Here is a 22,016-nt window from a genome sequence, read left to right as displayed (position 1 = left end):
CTTATATCCACTGGGGAATTTGGAGGAAATAGTGCATGATGAAACAGAAGCTATTTAAGATGCATACACAACTAGAAATGACAATGAGAAAATTTCAAACATCTGACATTGAAAATAAAATTAATTCAGCTGTAAAAGCACAGGTAGAGAACGTAAGGATCTGATTAAAGGATGACATTTAAGTCAATTTTCAGCAACTGCAGTTTATGAGCTCTTGCATTTACTGACCTTTTATGGGTGGCAGCCTCAAGTTCAAAGATATCAAAATCCCACTGTTCCTCATTTTCCATTGCCTCTGTTATCCGTGGGGGTATGTCATTGAGGGAGATTGGAGAGCTCAGACTGCCAGCAACCTGATGAGTTTCTTTTGAGGAATAGTTATTACTATATGTATTTATTAACACTATATTAAGCAGAATATTTAATAGTGAGATACAATTTTACTGAATGACCATGCTTTCTCTTCTGTAGTAACACCCGGCCCAGTAATGCTGCAGAAAAATGCTTACAGATAAACCCCCCTCCTCGGAAAAAAAAAAAAAGCGCTCATTAAAAAGGACATCTAATCACATTTCCTCTTTTTCCTAAATTTCTGAACATGTTTTAGTGTCTCAAATTAAATTAGCTGCCAAATTAAAACTTACGTTTTGCTGACAATATGTATTCGTTCCCTGATAATCTTCTTAAACCATCCTGTTAAATGAAAGTTGCAATTAATTGGAGGGTATTGAACAATAGGTCTAGGAGATGATGACACCAAGTAGAAGCACAACAACTTCAGAGCAGCCTGACTGCAGCCTGTCACAGTCATCAGAGCTGCCTCTCCCTTATTTGTTTGTACTGCTCAGATTCACCTGGTTTACACAGAGCTTGTAACAGATGAGGAACCACAGGCTAGGGGATACAATATGGACTCAGGCAGGTAAAAACTCAGGTTTCTCAGTGCAGATGGAGGTCTGGAACTGCAGCCTCATATCTGTCTTTGCCTGGCCAACGTGCACACCAGCTGTGGTCTGTGCCTCAGAGCAGACACGGCGTGTCCACACACTTCCAGCAAGGAGCAAAGGTGGGCGGTGGGAGGGAGTGGATGGAGACATTGCCCTGCTCCCCTGCCCTGGTACTGGCACATCCAGTCACCTCAGCAGCATAAGAATCTCAGGAGAATCTCAGGAACAAATTACTCTGAGGCTTCCTTTCTAGCACACAGAATGTGAACTTGTTTATTCTTCAGTTCAGTGCCCCCTAGGCTTAATTCTGGCATGGTGCCTAGATGTGAACACTGAGATGATGGATTAAAACTAACAGAATTATGTATTTAATATTTACTTTTTGTTTTATGCTTCTAAATGCTGTGGCCCAAATCCTGCTTGCTCTTTTGAGGTTACAGCTGTTGGCTCATGTTTAGCCCATGATGTAAAAAAACAGCATTTAAAAAAAATACTTCTGAATACATCTTATTAAAAATGTTATTCACACCAATTATAGCTGAAGTAAATGTGGATCCTGTATTTGACATGGAATATCCACTCTTAAAAGAGCTGTTATATCTAATTCTTATTTTCACATTTGTAAGTAAGCGAGTCTGGAGTTTTGTGATTTAAAAGGAAAGGGAGTACAACAATGGCTGTTCAATAGAACTGCTATGACACAAATATTTAGGTCACCAGATGCTGCCTATCATTTAGAATCAAAGATTAGTTTTTAAGAGTTGAAATAGCAGGTGTAATTGTATCTGGTAAATCTATCTTTAAACTCCAAATGCCCTTCCTGCTTGAGAGTTCAAATCCAATAACATATTACTTGTTTCCTTCTCAGATGTAACTTCTGAACGCAAATGGAACAATATAATTCTGTTTTCAGCAGGCTCTTTGATGGAAAAATGTTTCTCTCCAATAACTTTAAAACTCATACCATGCCATATACTCTGAAATTAATTTTCTCAGCTTTTCTTATTGCTCCATAAAAAAGGCTTGAGTTTATTTTTAGTAAAGATTTTATATTTTGCAATATTGTTACCTTCATGTTCATGGACCAAATATAACAATCCACAAAAAGGAGAAACCAGTTGAGTTTATGGACTTTTATGTATTTAGCAGGAGAAAAGATTCACTTCAAGACTAATGATTATATGTATCAATATTCTTCCTATATTTTTGTAGTTAAGGTAACAATAAATTTTGTCCATTCAGTTAGTAAATACAACCCAGTATGAACCATTCAGGTCTTCTCCTGGAATTCTTGGAGTCTCCAACATGTTTCTCCTGATTAGGTATTTGCTGTGTATTTTTAAAAGTAAAAATACACATAAACTATTTGAAGATAGATACTGCAAAGATGTCCTGATAGTTCCAACATGAAATTATAATAGCCCAGAGACATCTCTGAAAAGCTCACATTTTGTGAGCCTTTTTTCATCCAACACATTGTAAATTTTTGTCCTGATGTAGCCTTTCATATGCAACCTACAGACTGATGAGAGCACATATCCTTAGGGCACAGGTAACATTCATCTAAACTCATCTGTCACCATCAGGAGGGTCAGACTCCAGGCTCTGAAGGTTTGGGTTCAGTTCTTGCTTCATTATGTGCCCTTGGTTCAACTTTAGATACTATGCTACAGGTACAAATATAATCCAAGAAACAGCAACAAATATATGTATTTTGCATTCTTTTGAAAACATTCTTTTGATAGACTGAAAAGCCCCCCAGAACCATGTCATTCCAATCCTCACTAATAAATTTTTAAAAAATCTGATTCTCTTTCTTTCTCCCTCTCCCATCTATACCTTACTAAAAGGAATCACATTGAAAAAAAAAATTGGTTTTACTTTCTATTTTTCACTAAACTAATGTTTTAAAGGGGCTGGTCAATTTTCTTCCCATTTTCAGATCTACATTATTCAAGTAGGGGGAGAAAGTCCACAAAAAGACATGTGCAGTTTTTCCTGAAAATTTGGTGTTGTAGAGGCAGAGCACATGGCAGATGATAAAGATCAAGTAACTGGGAAAATCAGGCAGTGAACATTAATCAAGAACTGTTTGTGGCAGTAAGTACTTACTGTCATTAACCCTCCCACAAGGTCACTTGTATGTGGATCCTCATCTTTTGTCCCCAGTTGTGGAGAGTACAATTCAGTGGTTCTTAAAATCTCCAAAGCTCGGTCTAAAGCTTCTGCAACTGGCAAGGGACTGCTCTCTTGTGCAGCATTGATGATGTTTATTACCTAATTTAGCATCAGAAATATTGTGAACTTAGAAGTGATTTTTTAAAAACAGAGATACTCAGTAATTACTATGATAAACTCAAGAAAATAACAAGACACAAAACTTTAATCTGCATGGGGGAAAATCAAAATGATAGGGACATTACTGAAACGCTGACATTTGCTACTGACTCTGGGAATAAGATCGTGGCCTTAAGGACAGCAGTCTTATTAATGACTTTCCCCTTCAAGGCACAGCCTCAAAACGTCTCTGAATGGATTTAATGTAACTTTTCTCCCACTTGCCTCTCACAATTTGTTAAAGAGCTGGTTTTTGACAAATCTTTGAATGGTTTCAGAAAGCAGTTGACAATGCATAAATAAGAAGGAGGAACTCCAGTCCCTCCTTCTTAAATAGGATCATGTGAAGGCTGACTCCATGGATGACACTCTACCAAGCAGGTCTGGGGGATTTTTGTTCAGAGTATCTGCCTTTTTGAAGCTACAGCAGTGGGAGGGTGGTGCAGCACAGCAGAGCTGTGACATTACCTTGGTGATGGGAGCCTCGATAGTCATGGAATGGACCCTGGCCATGGAGGAGCGGCGCCGCTGGGAGCTGCCTGTGGCAAAACAGAGCAGAATGTGTACCCTGACTGCAGAGACAAGGCTCATGAGAGGATCAGCCAGGAACTCCTGAGGCCCTTTCTGCACTGCTTACCCTGCTGTGCCTTTCAGGGGCAATCTACTGCAGAATGCACAACTGCAAAGAGATGCTGGCTGAACCACTGATGTCCCTGATTAGAGGTAAGTGGCTGCAACAGCCTGGCAAAATCATGGCTTTGCTTTATTATTTTAAATATTCAGTTACAAACTCAGTTAAAACACTAGACAGATATGTGTGCATAAAGTGGCAGGCACAGGTAGGTAACCACTGAATTTAGATTATTACAGGATGTATCTTGCTGCCTGATGCAACATGACAAGTCATAATGAGTCAGCTTCCAAGCTGAGGGAAATCACTGAAGCTCTTTTGAAGTGGGTACCTATGCCAAATAAAAACAGCAGAGGTTTTGGCCTATTACACTGGAGATTTAAAAACAAATGTTTTATACTGGTTAGCAATTTTGGTTCTGCAGAGAAATGGTCAAGATGAGATTTTTCTGGATATTGTGCTACCTATAAAATGCAGACATCTCTATTACTTATTGTGCTGAGCAGTTCTTAAGAAGAAGAGTCAATGCTATTTTTGCTATGCTGGAACATGACTGTATTCTCACTGCCACAGACATGCTTCACTAGTGTATGCTGCCTAGACTGTGATGAGGGATGATTTAACAAAGGCATCTAAGTGTCAGCAACAGTTTTGAGTATGTGACTCATCTATCAAGTTTAGGGTGATCTAACAGAGCAAAACAAAACACAGTGAAAGAAAACAAAATTAAGAAAAAAATATCTTCACATCTCTATCAAGGGAAGAGGTAAGAAACATAATAATTTGTGTATTGGGTTTGCATAACAACTCCAACTCAGCCAGACCCAACAGGATGAGTTGTTTCACATACCATCACTCCCACGAGATGTTGTGGATCTGACATCCAGGGATCCTTTCCTCATGTCTTTGTGTCTGCAAGTCTGAGTATCTGTGAAGAAAATGATATTGCATAATGACACAAAGTTTTGCCTAAGATGTATGCTAAAGGAACTGAAGTTCAGAAAAGCCTGGGAGCAGCTGAGTGACACTGACCTCAGTGCTTCAGCAGGTGAGAGATGATCAAAGTGCCTTTGAAAGCTCTTGCCCTATCACACTGTCCTGAGCCCAGTCAAGCTCTCAGGCAGAACATGCCTAAGTGACCGTGCAGAAGGAAACTGTGGAGAGAAAAGCTCCTCTCTCACACTGTGACACAGCCACAGTTGTGAACACAACTTGTGCAGCACGCCTGAGCTCACACAAGTAACCACTGCCACCAGCTGGGCCACAGCAGAGCACAGGCCAGCAAGGGGGGCAGTGAATCCCAGCTTCCTTAGGGACTCCTGGGAAGAGTCCTGGGAAGATTCAGCTGTTCTAAGACTACAGTTAACAACAGCAGGGACACCAAGGATGTCCTAACTGAAGGGCTGGTATGTGGGATGAGGGTGAATGACAGTGTTCGTCATCCTCATTCCCACCCACATGCAAGCTCCCCACAAAGCAGCTCAAAGCAATGCAGACACAGGTGCTGTGTGCTACAGAGCAGCCACAGCAACAGCATGACATGACAGCATCCTTCTCATTTCTAATTCTATCACAGGGATCCACCACCCACAGCTGAATTGTGGCACTGAATCCAGCAACACCATGACACCAACTTGGGGCCCTGTGACAGCCTTTTCAAAGGTAGGCTGCTTTATGTCACCTCTAAAGTAGGGGAGGCAGGTAGAGGGGGCTTGTATTTACTTTCCTGCCTTTTGAGTTGGATTCCCAACTTATCACTAGGTAAATAGGACTGTTCTGTGAAACTGGTTTTTCAGTCAAATCACTAACAGTGGCCTTTATTCTCCACACAGGTATGTTCCCCAGTTCTTGGGACAGAAGAGACATGTCTTACCTGTCTGAGATTCAGCCTGAATACATTCACATGTCTTCTCCACCTGCAATTCAGTATGAGAAATCCAGTTAGTCAGAACTCTGCCATTATTTTGTTATACTTAGGGCTCAAACTAAAGTGAGCATAGCACTATTTTCACTTACCTTATTGTTGTCATTGCACAGTCTACTAATTGACACATAGTGTCTAATCTTTCTGCAGGCAAAAAACAGCGAGTTAATTCCCATCCAAACCTCAGCTCTAATTCAGTGCTGACACTTGGGTGCTCCAAAGGCTCAATCTGGGGACCAGTGGAAGTTGCATAAAAATCTAGACATGCTTGAATCTTGCCCATGATCGAAGCATACAGTGACCTCATCCCATAACAACCCTTGGCAAGAGCCATGGAAGGAGCACAGAAGAGTGAGCATGGCAGGACACAGTACAGGGGCTCAGTGGAACAGGATGTAGGTCCTGGACACCAACATGAAGCACAGAAAGACCAGAGGGTGCACTTGCACTTCAGGGAGAATTAGAAGAGTCAGTCACAACTGAGCACATCTGCATCTTTGGCTCCTTTTGGGGGAGAATTAGAATTTCACTTTCCCTGCACACAACATATAAAGTTGATTTTGCCCCAAGGAATTAAGTGCAGAGGTCTGAGGCACCCCTCCTTGCATAAACTTCCATTATACTCAGCAGCAGGATAATCCAATATCTGCTGGAGGCAACTGAACTCTAAACTGAGCCTTCATTCAGACACAATTCAAGACTTCAGCTTGCACACTTACCCTCCCTGTCCAATGACAGGTAGTATCTTCACATTTTGTTGTATGCTATCTCCATTTTTCTTTTTCGCATAGTACATTCCTTGCCATTCCTGAAAAAATAATTCAAGTGGAAGGAAGTTCAGATAAAACATGAAGAGAAGCTGTAGCTCCATACCTTCTTTCACTGAAAGCAGCCTCACAATACAATACCAGGTAGTACTGCTTAAACTGTGCTCAAAACCTCAAATTTCTCCCCTGTAACTAACCCGTAGGTCTCTGTGCTGCTGCTAATGCAAGACAACTTCCAGAGGAGCAGCCTGGGAACACTGTAAGGGCAACAGCTGAACTCAGGAAATGTGGGAATTAGCTGCATTCTCTTCCCCATCCTACCTCAATGGTGTTGCAGGTCATTTTGGGCAGAGCTGGCAAAGAGCCTGTGAGAGCAGCAGCTCAGACCAGGCTCTGCCTGGAGCAGAGCCCCTGGGCTGCAGGTGTGGGTTCCCAGGGACCCAGGACAGGAAGGTCACTGCAAAGCTGCTACAGCACCCTCATCACCTCCCCTGCTGGATACACCATCTCTCCTGCATGGCTGGGATGTCTTATCACTGAGTAACACTGAATGTATCTGTGACTCAAAGTGCTTTGGTATCCCAGCACATTTACTTTCCATACTGTCAGTTTACTATCAAACACAGCAGAGATTTATTCTCTTTCTTTTAAAGCAGAAGAGAGCCCAGTAGAATAGCTCCTGGATACTGCCTCCCCTCTAAAAGCACTCTGGTTTTAGGATTGCCCATTCCATCCCTAGAATAGCTGTTGGTGGTCTTTTTTAACAGATGCATATTTTGAGCTGGTTATTTACTAAATAGCAAGTGATTAATGAATAATTAAATCCATCTTCTATGTTCACTTAACACAAACTTTCAGGCCAATCGCTGTACTTCAGTTGAGCTCAACAAACTAGATCAGATCTTATGTATGTGAAAACACCCTCAGGAGGCACACAATATGTATTTATTTATGTAAGACTGACAGATTTCTCAGTCAAGCTGGCCAGAACACAGGTACAGAGAGAATAGTTTTACATTTATGTGGATGGAGCCAGCAAATAAAGACTCCAGCCCACACAGAACTGCATGGTGACAGGCTGTACAGAAAAAAAAAAAAAAAATGAAAGGCTTTTCTGAGGATCTGTCAGAGAAAAGAATTGTGAATAACAAACTGTGTAGTGAGCATGTCTTCCGTGAGCTGCTTGAGGAATACAAATGAAGATAAAGCAAGCACCACAAAATTGAATGCTCTCATAATTAAAAGTATTCACATCAATAGTTTCCTGACAACCAGGATGAGGTAGAGATGAGTAATTGATCTCTAACCCAGGTAATAAACCCAGGATGTGCACAAAGGGGTGAAGTCATAAACTGCAGATTGGATAATTCCCTCATTGAAAGTGTATCCTTTTCAAGGCAGGTTATTCACTAATGTGTTCTTCTTAGTCAACAGATCGATTTTTTAACTTGTGAATTTCTAAAACCTGTGAAACTGTGGCAAGAAATGTGTGAGGGAAAAGGTCAGTGCAATTCTGAGAAGCAGGAGGTCCAAGCCAAACTCCTGCTGGTAGGTGAAGTTCTCCCAGGGATGTCACTTAAACATATTTTAAGAACACCATATGCTCTCTCCCAGAGCCTCTGTCAGCAATCCAGCAGAGAAGAGCTGTTCCCAAGATGGGCTGTCACTCAAGCCCATGGTTAGGTCTGCACTGGAGCCACACAAGCTCCATGCCCAGCTCCTGCTGTGGGGATGCTGGGATCAAACCAGAGCAAAGAGCAATCCCAGCAAAGCCCACAGTGCCACTCCCTACAGTGTGCATCAGTGCTGAGCTTCCAAACTCCACGAGGAAGGCCAAGGCACACATCCATCCACAGTGAGGAACCCCCAAGCTCAGCCTTCCTTTTAGACTGGGGCTTCCTGCACCAGACAGCAAAGTTCAGCAAACTGCTTGCAGAAAACAGAGCAAATCAAAATAACCACCATGAACACAGTCTCACAGAACTGCAGGCTGAGCTAGGAAGGTGCTGCCACAGACCTTTATCACAGAGAGGGATTGCTCTCCCACCCCCTCTGGAAAGACCTTGCAAACAGTTCCCGAAGGGGGAGAGGAATTGCATGGCTTGTCTGCTTCACCAGTAGGGGTTCACCTCACTGCAGGAAAAGCAAAACTAAAGCAGACTGCAGAGATCAGAGGCACCAGGAATTCTAGTCAGAGTTGCACGTTTCATCTTAATGGATGCAATTTGAATCATGAAACAGAAGAATAAAGAAAAGCACAACTCTTTTTAAACTCCTCAAGTACGGATGGATGAACATTTCAGTAACACTGGCTTCTGGCAAATTACAGACAGCTGTAGTAACAAAAAATTAACTTCCAGAGATATGTTTTTTGCTAAGAGAAACAACATCCTGACCCAAGAATCCCTACGTACTTTCCAATTTCCAAGTTTTGAGTATAACACCTATGAACTTCTGTTTTATTATACTGAACTTGCTCACAGCATTACGCTTGTCAGCACAACAGGTGAAATGCTGCAAGAGTCCCTCTTCCTAAATACCATTTAAAGACAAGATAAATTGCATGCAGCTTAGATTTTTCCAAAGATCTGAAAAACTTGCTTTCTTATTATTTTTATTACTCTGTTAGTATAGTACCATATTTGTTCAAAACAAAAGTCAAACCTGTTGACAGGAGATTATCACAGCAGCAGTTTCCTTTTTTTGTAACCTACACAAACCTACACTAACCTACTTTGCTGTAGCCAAAATATGGCCTATTGTAGTGAGAAGCAGTCTTCTAAATTTAGGATATAAAGAAATCACAGGTCTGAAAACTACACACAGACCATGTCAGAATGATCCAGGTAACTCAGGCACCTCTGAAAATGCTGTAATATCTTGACACAAATGATTTCAAAATTTCAAGTATTTCCAAGGTTGTTCCTCACAGTTAATCTCTACTTGCAAATTATTCCTGTAATAATTTAACTGGCAATTAATTTTTATATTAATATAGAAATTTAAGGTTACATAGATTACATATTATAAAATGTTCCACAGGGAAAGACAGAACACCTGCAAACAGAATATATCCATCTAAAACAGCTTAGGCTGCTCAGACAGACAGGTTTAAGTAGGCAGTATTTCATTAGCCCTCACTGTTAAAGCCACACAGTCAGGAGTAAAATTAGTACAAGGAAGGAGATGAATTAGATTTAGATTTCTATCACTCATGAGTAAAATATATTTCCATTATTAATGAATTTTTTATCAGCTCACTAAAATATTAAAAAATTTTATCACTTTATATCTTGAGAATTGATGGTGTGGATTTAAAGCCTGACACATCTAATGTGTTTGAATTATAACTTAATAAATACTCCCTCCTAACATCAGTTTTGTATTGCACACATTTACTGAAATAACTTCATTCAGGCAACAGAAGTGTGAAGCCCCATAATCCAAATTACTGTCTGGGACCTCTTCCAACAGGCAAACACTCCTGGAAATGAGTGACAAAATCTCCTTGAAATGCACCTGGAATCTGCACCCAGCTTTTGCCACTGAGTGCTGTGTCAGCACCCTGACCCCCAGAGCACGACTCACCACAACCTTGCATTTGTACTTTTAGGTCCAGAGTGCCCTGATTCCCTTGGGAATTCCCTTCCCACCTCCCTGCCCTGTGCCAATGCTGTGCTGCTTCCCAGGACAGTGCCCTGGGCCATGGAGCATCATCCAACACAGCCCTTCCCAAACCCCTCTGTGCAGCCTCCATCATCTGCTCCCTACAAGGCACTCTGACATGTTCAATGACATCAGGAACCAGCTCCTCTCTGAGCAATGAACCTTTCTAATGGAAATCCATTAGACAGCTCCCATGCCATTAGGGAATTAAACAGACTGGCAGCTGGCACCTGACACTGCCTATCACTTTCAAGTGATATTGCAAATGTCTCCTTGGTATTTTTACATTCTGAACTTGCAAATCAGCTTCCACATTTCATGGTGAAATTCTTCAATATGGTACTTTTCTCATTTACATAGCACCAGATAACATGTGCATCCATCTCATTTTTCTTCGGTACTCCCACACCATTTGCTATGAACAGCATAAATTATAAAGAAACACAGCAAGTCACTGATTTTTGCAAAACAAGTATCTCTACCAAGAAAGAAAAGAGAAAGAAGCCCTTAAAAATGAAAAATTGCTTACTTCCTGTTCTTGTTTTAAGTTGCAAATGCTATGTGTCTGTGAAGCTGCAAGTCACAATGTGTTTCACTGCTGGACTACAATAACTTTTACAGGTAGCAAATAAAAGTGATACAATGTCATTACTCACCTTTCCTATCTTTATGCAGGAATTAATAGTATCTAGGAAATCAGCTTTTTTTTCATTTATAGGCACTTCTGTTAATTCCTTTTCTATTAGTTCACCTATTTGATAGCCCATCATTGTTTCAAAAGCAGGATTGACGTACTGTGAGATAAAAAAAAAACAAAACAAATACCCATTCAACAGTATACTTAAAACACAAGAGAATCCCTTGTTTTGCTTGCTTAACCAGGAGATCTCTTTCCCAGCCTGAAATAAATGTCTGCATGTACTATTCCTGAGAGAGATGCTCCCATTTTTTCTTTGTGAAGCAAACCAGGAATTTCCATGCTAGAACAGTTGTGCAGAGTGTGTGCATGTCAGCAAAGGGAGGGAAATTACACAAACAGCTGAGTATCACATATCCACAGACTTTAGACAGACAACATAAATTCCTGAAAAACTGGCCCTGTCAGTTCCCAAACCAATAAACCTCAAACCTACCTCAGTGCTCCTAAAAATCACCAACTGGATGTTGGAATACCATAGGAATATTGTCCATATCTACTGGCAAATTCATCACCTTATTATGTGTCAGGGCCAGCCATCCCTATCCCCCTGTGCAGGCCAAGCCCAGCCAAGCAGAGTGGAAGCAGTGGGATTTAATAAAGCAGGCTGCTCCCTGAAGTGAATGTTGCATTTCACTGCAGTTTTTGGCCCTTGCCCAACAAAGCTGAACACGGGTACCAAGAGCCCACCCCCTCCTGGCCTCTCAGTGCTGAGTTACAAGCACAGTCCTGGCACAGCAGCTTCTGAAAGCCTTTACAACTCACAATGTTTCCATGTGAGAGAAAGGAAAAGCCACTCTACATCTAATGGCTCTCCTCTAAAAGCTCCTTCCCCAAGGAACCCTTCCTTCCCCTCCCTGAGCCTGCTGGAGCTCCAGGACTCCTGCAGTGTCACATCTCTCAAACCCTGGGGCTGTCAGCAGAGGGACGGAGTCTGGTCTGCAAAAAGTGTATTTAAAACAACTTCAGGATGTGTTCTGTTATTTTTGTAAAAGGGACGAAGAAGGCACATCCTTCAATGAAGTTGCCATTGTCAAGATTTGGCTCAAGAAGGTACAATTTGTGTGCATGTTATAATTCCCAGGGGCTTAGACTCAAGCTCTTTACTGATAATAAAATCACTTGTCACTGCTTCATGGCTAGGGCTGGAACTAACTCCTTTAAAAAGATGATGGTCTTCAGAACTGCAAAACTAAGCACAATTTCTTTTCCCTGTTTTAAAGAAATTTCTAAGAGAGGATTACATTCAAAAACAGTTGGCCCAAAAATTCTGATACATCAAACAGTATCAAATTTTAGGAAAAAAAAGTACAATTATTTGAATAGAACATCCATTATATTTTAAAGAGCATCAAACTAACATCAAATATTTTTGGAAAAGAGTGCACATAAGCCAGTGGCTGCATTCATTTTCGACACAGAGAAGGAATGAATAATTGAGATAAGGAATCAATATAAAAAATAGAAACAAGAGAGTAAATTCTTATTCATTCAGAAACAACAATCTCCCTTAGAATTTATTTGATTTATGCCAGACACTTTAAATGGAGAAAATTCTACTCTACAGCTAAACTCACTTCAATCTTTTAGAACCATTCAGTTAGATTAGATTCTTGTGCTGTAAGAAAGACCAAGTGTAATCATAGACAAAATAAAACACAGAGGATTTTTTTGTAGTTATGACTGGAACAAACCTGTATAACATGGTCTTCACTTGTGATCTCAATGGCTTCTTGACTTTTCTCTAATGCTGTAAATAATGAATTACATGCCCTGGAGAAAAAAGAAAAAGGCATGAAAAAATTTTATCCACTTTATTCTTCTTATATATGAAAATAAAGTATTACAACTCCATGCTGAATAATGTTGCAGTCTAACAATTAATGTATTTTCTTCAAGTAACTGACATTCTATAATTAACAACGCAAATTAAAATAAATACTCTATTAAAGATCTGGCAAAATTGAAAATTCTGTGTTGATAATAATTTTGGTAAAATTACCTTAGTTTGAATTGTGCCTGCACCTGTCCAAATTCCAGCTGAATCAACTCATTGTAACAGGCCATTCTACTAGAATTTTCTACATATCTCTGCAAATAAAAGGTTAGAAATATTTCATTAATACACATTCCTGTCTGCAAGGATTTGAAGCTCTGATTTCTTTTGCTTGCTAAAGAACCAGAAAAGGAGTAGATATGCCAAAAATGAACATGCTGGGACACGAGCAAGGAGAGATTATTTTTTGGTACTAGCAACACTTTTCAAGTTACTGCATTTTGAAAAGGTGACAGATCCTCATGGCAATGAGGTTCTGCCAACCTGTTTATTCTCTGTAATTGTCAGCAGGATCGTTGTAATTTTTTTTAAATCTACTTTTAGCTTTCTTAAAATAACAATGAAAAAGTTGTTATGTCTCAAGTAGTTAAAATTTTAAATTATTACAAGTTTCCAACTGCTAATATACCAAATTGTCTATATAGATGAAAATAAATTTTCTGTGAAATATACCTTTATTGACCTTGGGGTTTTTATCGCAATGATCTCAGTATTTTCACTTTTTAAAAACCATTTCATATTTACCAGGTATGAGCCTGAATGTTAAATCTTTGTTCACACTAAACTCCCACAGACATGAATATTTTGGGCAGGACAACTGATTATCACAGGTAAGCCACCACAATCTAAGCTGCTAAACAAAATTTTCTATGCTTTGCCATTAGCCCCATTTCCAAGGCTCTGATCCATAAATAATTCAGAACCTGTGTTGAATTACTTATGTGCCCTCTGGAATGACTCTGATCATATAAATGCCATTATCTTCAGGCTGTAGCATTTCCTGGATCAGGCCCATACTAGGAATAAGCAGATGGGTGCAAATGGAATGTGATGGAACAGCAAAAATCTGGTGAGCGTGCAACCAAATATTTGGAATTGTGCTGTAAATCAGGCCCAACCTTGTTCTAGTGTCAGCTGAAGGCAATAAGGTGCCCAATTAACTGATACATTAATTAGCACCTTTTCTGCTCAGCTGGAACAGTTGCCAAGGAACAGATTCAATGCAATACTTCTCAGGTGCCTCCAAACAATAGCTAATAGCACTTGACAGTGTGTGAAGCCTGTTTACAATGGGAATTGGCATTTGACAGAAGAAATTTCCCACAGCACATTCTGTTGTTCACTGCAAGCTGCTCTCTGACTCTGCCACTAATCAATTTGTCAATGTCAACTTTTCAAGGAAAGGATCATGTATTTAATCTGAAATAAATGCTTGAAGTAGAGAAGTCTCAGTCCCACTCCTCACATCCCCAAGAGTGTCATGTCAACGTTCAGAATTGGGACACAAGAATGAGCAGCACAAAAAGAATCTACAGGTTGGATCACTGACACAAATGGTGACTGACAGCCAAACTTCTGGAGAGCTTCTTGCATGACAATTTTGAAATGTCAGAGCAAGGCAGCTGAGTATAGCACGTACCCTTGTGAAGCCAGCAGAGATCAGGGGCAATATGGATGACTCCTCACGATCAGTGTGCCTTTGAAACAAGGAGGATAAATCAGAGATTTTGTAATTAACTCAGACCAAATTTCACAATCCATTCATCTACTTGTACCCAAGATGTCTCACTGAGGCTAATGCTGCTAGATCCTTACAGGATATAGGAATAAAACATATTTTCTGTATTTTTTATAAGCTTTCATCTTTGGCATGGATAAGCCAAAATGTTATTTTCCTTCATGCACGTAATGAGCTGCTTACATCAAAAAAACTCTAATGCTTCAAGGAAACCAATTATTGAGCTAGATAATTGGACTTTTTCTGTGCTGGATCCTTGTTGTTTATGCTGGCATTAGTCAGAAATGCACCTGAAAGTCCGCACAGCCAAAGTTTCAAGAAATTACTTGTTATCTGAATGTACCAAATCTTAGATGGGCAACTCAAGGTAGCTGAATGAAGATGGATTTTCTAGTGTTGCTTACCCACTGCCTTCTAGTAATTCACATTTGGGACACATTCCCAAATTAAGTACCTGAATAATCTGGCTATACTAACTGTTAAAAGACCCTTCAACATACATGAACGTATGGCTGGAATCAGGAAGAAAGGCCATTATGGGAAGTGTCTGTCAATAAGCAGATTGAAGCTGGTCATGTTTAGCACAGGGCACAATAGCTTGGATTTATGCAGGAAGTTTTGGATCTTGAAATGTTTAATTAGGGTCTTTTTCTCTGGTAGATATGGTAGTGTATTTTTAATGGTAAATTTCAACACCTCAGAATTGTTTGTCAGAATTAATGTGTTCTGAGAAATGGCCATTCCCAAATTATACTTGGAGGAAATTATCTTCCACTTATTTAATTTCATTAAATACACATAATTTCTTCATTTTTTACATTTACATTATTTTACAAGTAATATTTTCAAAGGAGGGGGAAGGAAACAGCATATGCAGTACTTTACTGAGATGTCATAATCTCTTTTGCTTTTAAAACTGCTGTGGTCAGATGATACTTTGTACTGATCAAACTGTTCTGTATCACTTTTCATACTCAGCAGATCTCTGGTTTTCACTGAGATTATGCATATTGAAAGGCAGATTAAGAAAGGTTCAAAACACAGATATGCAAGACAGTTTTGTACAGGATGCTGCAGAAGTTGTTTGAAACATACTGTGAAAGCCTGCAGTGATGGGGGGGAGTGTAAGGAGGAACCCAAAACAAAACTCAAAGTGAAATTCTTGAGTAAAAAACCCAGCAATTAAAAAAATAATTTCTGTCCCAATCCTATGGTCAAGTATAGTAAAAACTATGGTACAGCACATTATTATTAGTAGTAGGAAGTTCTCATTCAGGTTTTTTAATGTTAATGGTTTTTCAGTTTTACTTTTACAATGGTAAGATTCACAGTTTTGACCACAGGGGAAAGAAAGATATGAGTATTTACCTTTGTACTACACAAATAATGACTGTATTTTCTGAGGCTTTTGTTGTTCTGATAGACCTTTAAATAAAAAGCAAACCATTTAAATTCTTTTTAAGTTCACATTTCAGAAAACATGACTTTACAGAACCTTCAGACAGCACTTTTCTCAAAATATCTTTTTAAAATCATTTAACAACAAAACAAATGTCAAATCCCGAGCCTGTTGCTGAGAAAGGAGAATAAATGATATCTGAGACTCCATGAACACAGATCAATCTACAACTCAAGTACTCCCAGTGGGAGAATAGCAAAAAATATCCTCTCTGAAACAGCATCTAATGGACTTGTTTGAAGGGCTTGGCCTCACTCATTTAAGGTGCATTTCACTGAATTCTGGGGCAGATTGGTAAAAATGGGATACAGGGAACAGCACTGCTATCTAGTGTTGGCCTGACAAAGATCTTATCTACTTGTCTCAGTCCAGCAAGAGCCTTTGCCCAGCACAGTCCCCAGGGCACACAGTGTGACCCTGGCACCCATCCCACAGCCTTGTCCAGTCCGGACACGTTCCCAAGGTGATTTCTCTGCGAAGCCTCTGGAGCAAGGCACTGCTGCCTGTCCAGGCTCTGTGGAGAGACTCTCAAAGGCAAATCCTTTCCTCCTTTTTTCACGCTTCACAGCAGTTTCTAAAACTAATTTTTGGAATCTGTTGACAATTTTGCTCTTCATAATGTATTTTCAAATGTTGTAGATATGTAAATGTGCACACCAAACACTGCCTGCTAGCATTGGGAGTTATTCAACAAGAAGTGACATCCCAAAACAATTAGAACATTAATGAAGTGAATTAATTAATAAAGGTGCTTGGTGGCACATGCTATCTTTGCAGTTTATTTAGTGTGAAAACAAGGAACCAGGTATTAGAAAAAAAATACTGAAATAACATAAGAAAAAAAAATACCCAACAGTTCACTACGGCAACAAACTTGTACACTGCGTGTCCAAGCCAGATGGAGCTTCAGAGACCCTAGGACACAACCAAAAATGCTGCTGCTATCAGATGTAAAGTAACAGTACTGTTACTGAAGTAACAGTATTTGATGCTGCCAGTGCACACCTGTCTAAAACCAAAAAAAAAATCACTGCTCTATAGTTTATAAAAACATCATATAAAATCAAAAAACCTTCGATACTGTGTTAACTATACTGTTAATAAGCATTAATTACACTGAAATGGTGCTTACCTGCATAATGCTTCTGCATCGAAGTATCTGGAATGTCTATGGTCAATGATGATAATGTCATGGTGCTTATCTAGAAAACATTCCAGTGCAGACTGAGGTGTCCTGGCAAGATTGCAGCGGAATCCAGCCTTGTCACACGCCCAGCGGAACCCGCTGCTCTGCTCGTCCTCCTCAGCAAACACCAAAAGTACCTGGGGTGGAGACAGCAGTGGGGCATCACAAACAAGTCTTTCACTTACAGGAGATTCTGTGACTTTGCCCTGTTCTTACCATGGATTTTAAAGACACTTTTGAGGCTTAATCCATTGTTTTTAAGAGAATGGCTTTCTACAGACCACTGATTTTCTTATAGTTATCTGTATACAGAGGTGTTTCAAGAGGGTGCAACAGTCTGCCCAAGCCATGGCATGCCCACATGGGAAGAACAAGTTTTGGAACTGCCTCTCTTGTCATTATCTACAGAGAGAGCTCAGGCAATCAGCTGAGACAAGATGCCTGAGTGTACATGAACCAACAGTGAGTCCACTTCCCTGAAACTGTCTCACATGCAGCCTTTTTCTTGGGGTTTATTTTTCTTGCCAGGGTCATATTCCAGAAAAGAGGGAAAAAAAAAAACCAAAAACCTCGACAACAACAACAACAAAACCCCACAGTTCATCTTGTGTGAATAAGTATTTAATGCTGCTTCAATGGCATGACAAAAAATCTGCTTTCCTTTCCATCTCATCCTAATTCCCCAAAGTACTGGATGCTGCCCACTCTGGGGTTTCTGGAAATTTTGGACAGGCTGGTCAAAAGGACCTCATGCCAAACTGAACTCATAAGCAGCACCACTGTATATGGAGTATGTCCCTATGTGACTCCTACACAAAGCCTGCCATGGGATTTATATGACAGAAGGAGATTATCATAGCTGAAATCCAGAACTGGAGGTCAGACCTGTGAGCCACTATTGGCTCTGCCCTAACTTGCCTTGTAATTGCTAGTAACTAATCTCTCTAAGCCTTTTTAAAATCAACACAATGCCTATAGACTAAAAGTATGATAAGGCCCAATTCCTTTAAAATGTATTTCCAGTTCTAGGATTTAATACAGCAAAGAAGATGAACAAAGTCTGCCAAGGAAGACTCACTGATGCAATTGTGCTTTGTGTCAGGATGTTTGCAGAAGAAAACTTCTCTTGCCTGAAAGAATACAGCATGGCAGACTATAGATCTGTGCTGATTTGGGGAATGTCTCAGCACATGCAGCCTTTTGGGAGAGAGGGGTAACTAAGCCAGCATTTGGTCTGTTGTCCCAAGACACCAATCTTTCAGAAGTTGAATCAAGCCACACTCAGATATGTTTTGGTCAGTCAAAGTGAAGCATGTGTAACTCACATCACATCCCACTGCTGTTTATCGTCTGTGTGATTTTAGGAACTCCAGTGCTGTTACACTTTGGACCAGGCTGGTGAAATGTCTACCAGTAAATCTTAACATTTCCATGTACTGCATATTTTTGTAAGAATGAAAGATTTTGCACACATTCAGTTCAGGTTCTTTTTATAGCAACCTGCAAAACTGTTTGCAAAAGACATGTCATAGTTTGGGCTGTGTTTAGTCAAGTTAATCTATAAAACTCCTTAAGAGGGGAAGAATGGGTTTCAACAACAGCACAGAAAGTCAGGAGATCCGAGTTGTATGACTGACTCTGGCAAGAATGTGATGTTGCCTACCTTCTCCTTCCCTCATACCTGCCAGCTATGTTACCAGGATAAATCAGCAGCATTTCAGAGTGGTCTACGACTGTACAAATGTGATACAATCATTAAAAACAGCACAGGTGGCAGAAATACTTAAGGACTATTCTGATTTTGGGGAACAGCTGGATGAGGATGTCCTAGGATCTGAGTTTTGATGATATTACTGTTCTGACAATGGCTCAAGAAGATGTTAAACTGCAGTTCTTGAGACAGACATTTTCAAATTATTAGGTCCACATTGCCTTTACCGAGGAGTTTTGCAATTACTGACAGAGGAACATCTTGGATGACTAATGGTTCATTATGCCTTGGGTCATGGGAGAATTTCCAAAGGAAGTCCAAAGGAGTCATATATCTCTAAACCTCATGTCTATCCCAGGCAAAGTAAGGGGACAAATGACATAAACCATTTATTAATGAAGGGATTAAAGAGGATTAATTATTGTCAGTCAGTAATGAACAATTAAAAAATATATTTTGCCAAGCTCACTTCATATCTTTTGTAATGATATTGCAAGTTTGGTTGGCTTGGTATCAGTTTGATGAGATTGTGATTAAGAATTTTACTACCAGTAAAATACAGAATGAGGCACAAACTCAACTGATTACAAGGTAACTGATAGCAGAAAAAATAGATAGCTCTATTTTTATGAGCTGAGAGATGGTTGCAGAAAACAGGCAGAGGTTTTAGGATATCACATAGATAGAATGTCATCATAAAAATCTGTTATGTGGACATTATCTCTTGAGCAAAATTTTCTGTGAAGATCTCTATAATACAAAAAATTCCAGTCAAAAATTTTAACATCAATGATATTTTAGAAATCAAGACTTCAGTTTGAACTGCTGTGTTACCTGAAGTTGATCTTGATGAAGTCTCATAGGGCCAAACTGCACATCTGTTACTGGTGCCTAGAAGAAAGAAGAAGGGGACTTATTAATGAATAATACCTAAGGAAGAAGAAAAATGATCTCTGTTATCTCTCTCCTCCATGGGAAGGAGGGCAATGACCACATGTGCGGCTTTCCACAACTGTTTCTCTTTTATATCGTTAAACAAACTTCAACATGAATGACTCTTCAACTGGTATAAGACTACTTCTAAAGGAGTTAAACACATAAATACAGAGGGACACTCTAATAGGATTACACAGGTTTTGTTCTTTGAGAATTCCCACCAGGCAAGCATCAGCACTTTCAATGTACTTAAATTTTTTTTACCTCTTGTCCAAGAAATAAAAGCTAAAAAGCAGGAATAACAATTTTCCCCATGCAAGATAGGAAACAAAGTCCAACCATTGGTCCTTGGAGTCACATAGACTCTTCAAAAGTAACTGGAGTTTAAAATCAGAAGAAAATAATCTTTGGCAATGCAGTAAATGTAAGATATCTCTGAACTAAAACATTAAAGAAAAGGGCTGTTGAGCACAAAAGTGGCATTTTTACATTGTTCTTTTTCAAAATTAAAACCCACTCGAAGATCAGATTTATTGCTTTGCAACCTATAATTTTTCCAGTAAGTAGTTTCAAAGAATCATCAGCACATCCCACAGAAAAATCTTTTAGAACTGCATGCTCCACTCTTTTCATGACCTTAATGCTCCATTGCTCAGCCCTAAGGGTATGTAATTCGTGATTTTATTTATTTATCAACTTGGAAGTCATCACTGCAACATTAAATAAGCAACAAACATGAGTCAAGGCAAAATGGCAACACAGTGCCTACAAAAGCATGCCAGGAGCCTGTGTTTGCCTGTCTTGCTTAACTGGGCCTTTAAGAGCTGATGTTAAAATGGCATGGAGGGGTTTCAGATTTATTCAGTCATTGGGGTCAGACTGGCTTCGTTTAAATACACTCCAGTCGTTTCTTTTTGTTTCTGATCTTGAGACCAAAAATCTCTCTTCAGTTGGAAAACTCAAGCTGCTTTACTCTCCCGGTGGTACATCATCCAATTATTCAAAATCTGCACTGCAAAACAGCAAAGACTTTTGCTGGTAACACACAGAACAGGGGAGAATCCAGCTCTTTGCATCAGTGTTACTGGTTTTGCAGCACTAACAGTAGTACCTATTTGTCCTGAATCAGTAAGATCAGCAGAAATGCCTGAAGGACATGGAGAGAGCATGTCACCTGAGTAACAGATACCTAAAAGATGCCTTTTTACAGTTACTTCTCTGTCCAGAACTGTACTTCAAATCAAACCTTGGACTTTTTGTACTCTCTACCTGGCAGCATAAAACAGGGAGTGTTCCATGTGACTGGGCCATGGCCTGAGCTGGAAGGTTCAGATCCAGAGCTGAACCTCACCAGCAGCTGGGGGGATGCAGAACCCCACCTACCACTCCAATGTACCCTTGGACTATCAGTCCCAGCCCAAGGGGAATTTTAACAAATGAGATAAATACAGTCTTGCCAGTTACTGCTTTTCAGATGCTCCTTTCTTTTAAGAAGTTTATGAACGAAGAGTAATTGAAGTATTTAAAGGACTGAGCCTGAAAAACACTTTTCTGCCAGAAATCTGAGGCTATTGCTGCAATGAAAATACCTGTCTATGCACCATTTATTCCTAAGTCACAAGAAGTGACCAGATGAGATAACCTGTCTTATTACACATTAACTTGCTGTCCTGAGTAGAATCAAAGCCCTGGTCTGCATCTCAGCTGGAAAATTTTGGTGAACTCCAGTTAATTCTTAATCCTGTTGAAATCTGCTCAAACAACTTGATTAATCATTTAAACTTTTTGTGTGCTGCAGGTAGCACTGAGAAGTAACATGCCAATTAAGGATTGTGTCAAAAATCAAGGCTTCAGAAAGGATTAGCAGAAACTCTCAACTATTGCTGAAGTAAATGAGCTTTAAAAATACCTCTAATGCTGCAAACTTATAACAAAACCAAACACAGCCAAAGCTCACACATGTAGTAACTGCACAAGCACATCTTTATTCACTCACACCTTCTTCTACTTCTTCCTTGGAATTTCTTTCCTAGTCAAAAAGCTCAAGTACCTTTTCAGATTGGCAGACACGGCTTAGGCATGTGACAGCCTTCCAGGCAGGCACAGATTGGGAAGTGTGTCTGAGAAGACAGAGGTAGAACTGGTTGTGTGTTCCTGGAACTGACTGTGATGAGCTGGGT

General features: G+C 39.8%; 1 protein-coding gene across 7 annotated transcripts in view; it reads right to left on the bottom strand.

Moving 5' to 3' along the window:
- Window positions 1–22,016, bottom strand: part of PDE8A (phosphodiesterase 8A) — a 126,414-nt gene that overhangs the window by 23,007 nt on the left and 81,391 nt on the right. For all 7 annotated transcript variants that reach the window (XM_054516203.1, XM_036389317.2, XM_054516205.1 and 4 more), the window contains 15 exons: window positions 19,735–19,791; window positions 17,136–17,326; window positions 15,913–15,969; window positions 14,446–14,503; window positions 12,972–13,060; window positions 12,664–12,742; window positions 10,929–11,066; window positions 6,559–6,647; window positions 5,932–5,983; window positions 5,789–5,831; window positions 4,766–4,843; window positions 3,753–3,823; window positions 3,060–3,224; window positions 645–693; window positions 229–364 (listed from right to left, as the gene is read on the bottom strand). In XM_054516203.1, coding sequence (XP_054372178.1) covers window positions 229–364; window positions 645–693; window positions 3,060–3,224; window positions 3,753–3,823; window positions 4,766–4,843; window positions 5,789–5,831; window positions 5,932–5,983; window positions 6,559–6,647; window positions 10,929–11,066; window positions 12,664–12,742; window positions 12,972–13,060; window positions 14,446–14,503; window positions 15,913–15,969; window positions 17,136–17,326; window positions 19,735–19,791 — 1,352 coding nt within the window. The remainder of the gene's footprint in view (window positions 1–228; window positions 365–644; window positions 694–3,059; window positions 3,225–3,752; window positions 3,824–4,765; window positions 4,844–5,788; window positions 5,832–5,931; window positions 5,984–6,558; window positions 6,648–10,928; window positions 11,067–12,663; window positions 12,743–12,971; window positions 13,061–14,445; window positions 14,504–15,912; window positions 15,970–17,135; window positions 17,327–19,734; window positions 19,792–22,016) is intronic.

This window comes from Molothrus ater, chromosome 13 (genome assembly GCF_012460135.2).
Source record: "Molothrus ater isolate BHLD 08-10-18 breed brown headed cowbird chromosome 13, BPBGC_Mater_1.1, whole genome shotgun sequence".
NCBI lineage: Eukaryota > Metazoa > Chordata > Aves > Passeriformes > Icteridae > Molothrus > Molothrus ater.
Note: the sequence above shows the minus strand (reverse complement) of the source record. Positions and strands in the feature narration are given on the sequence as shown.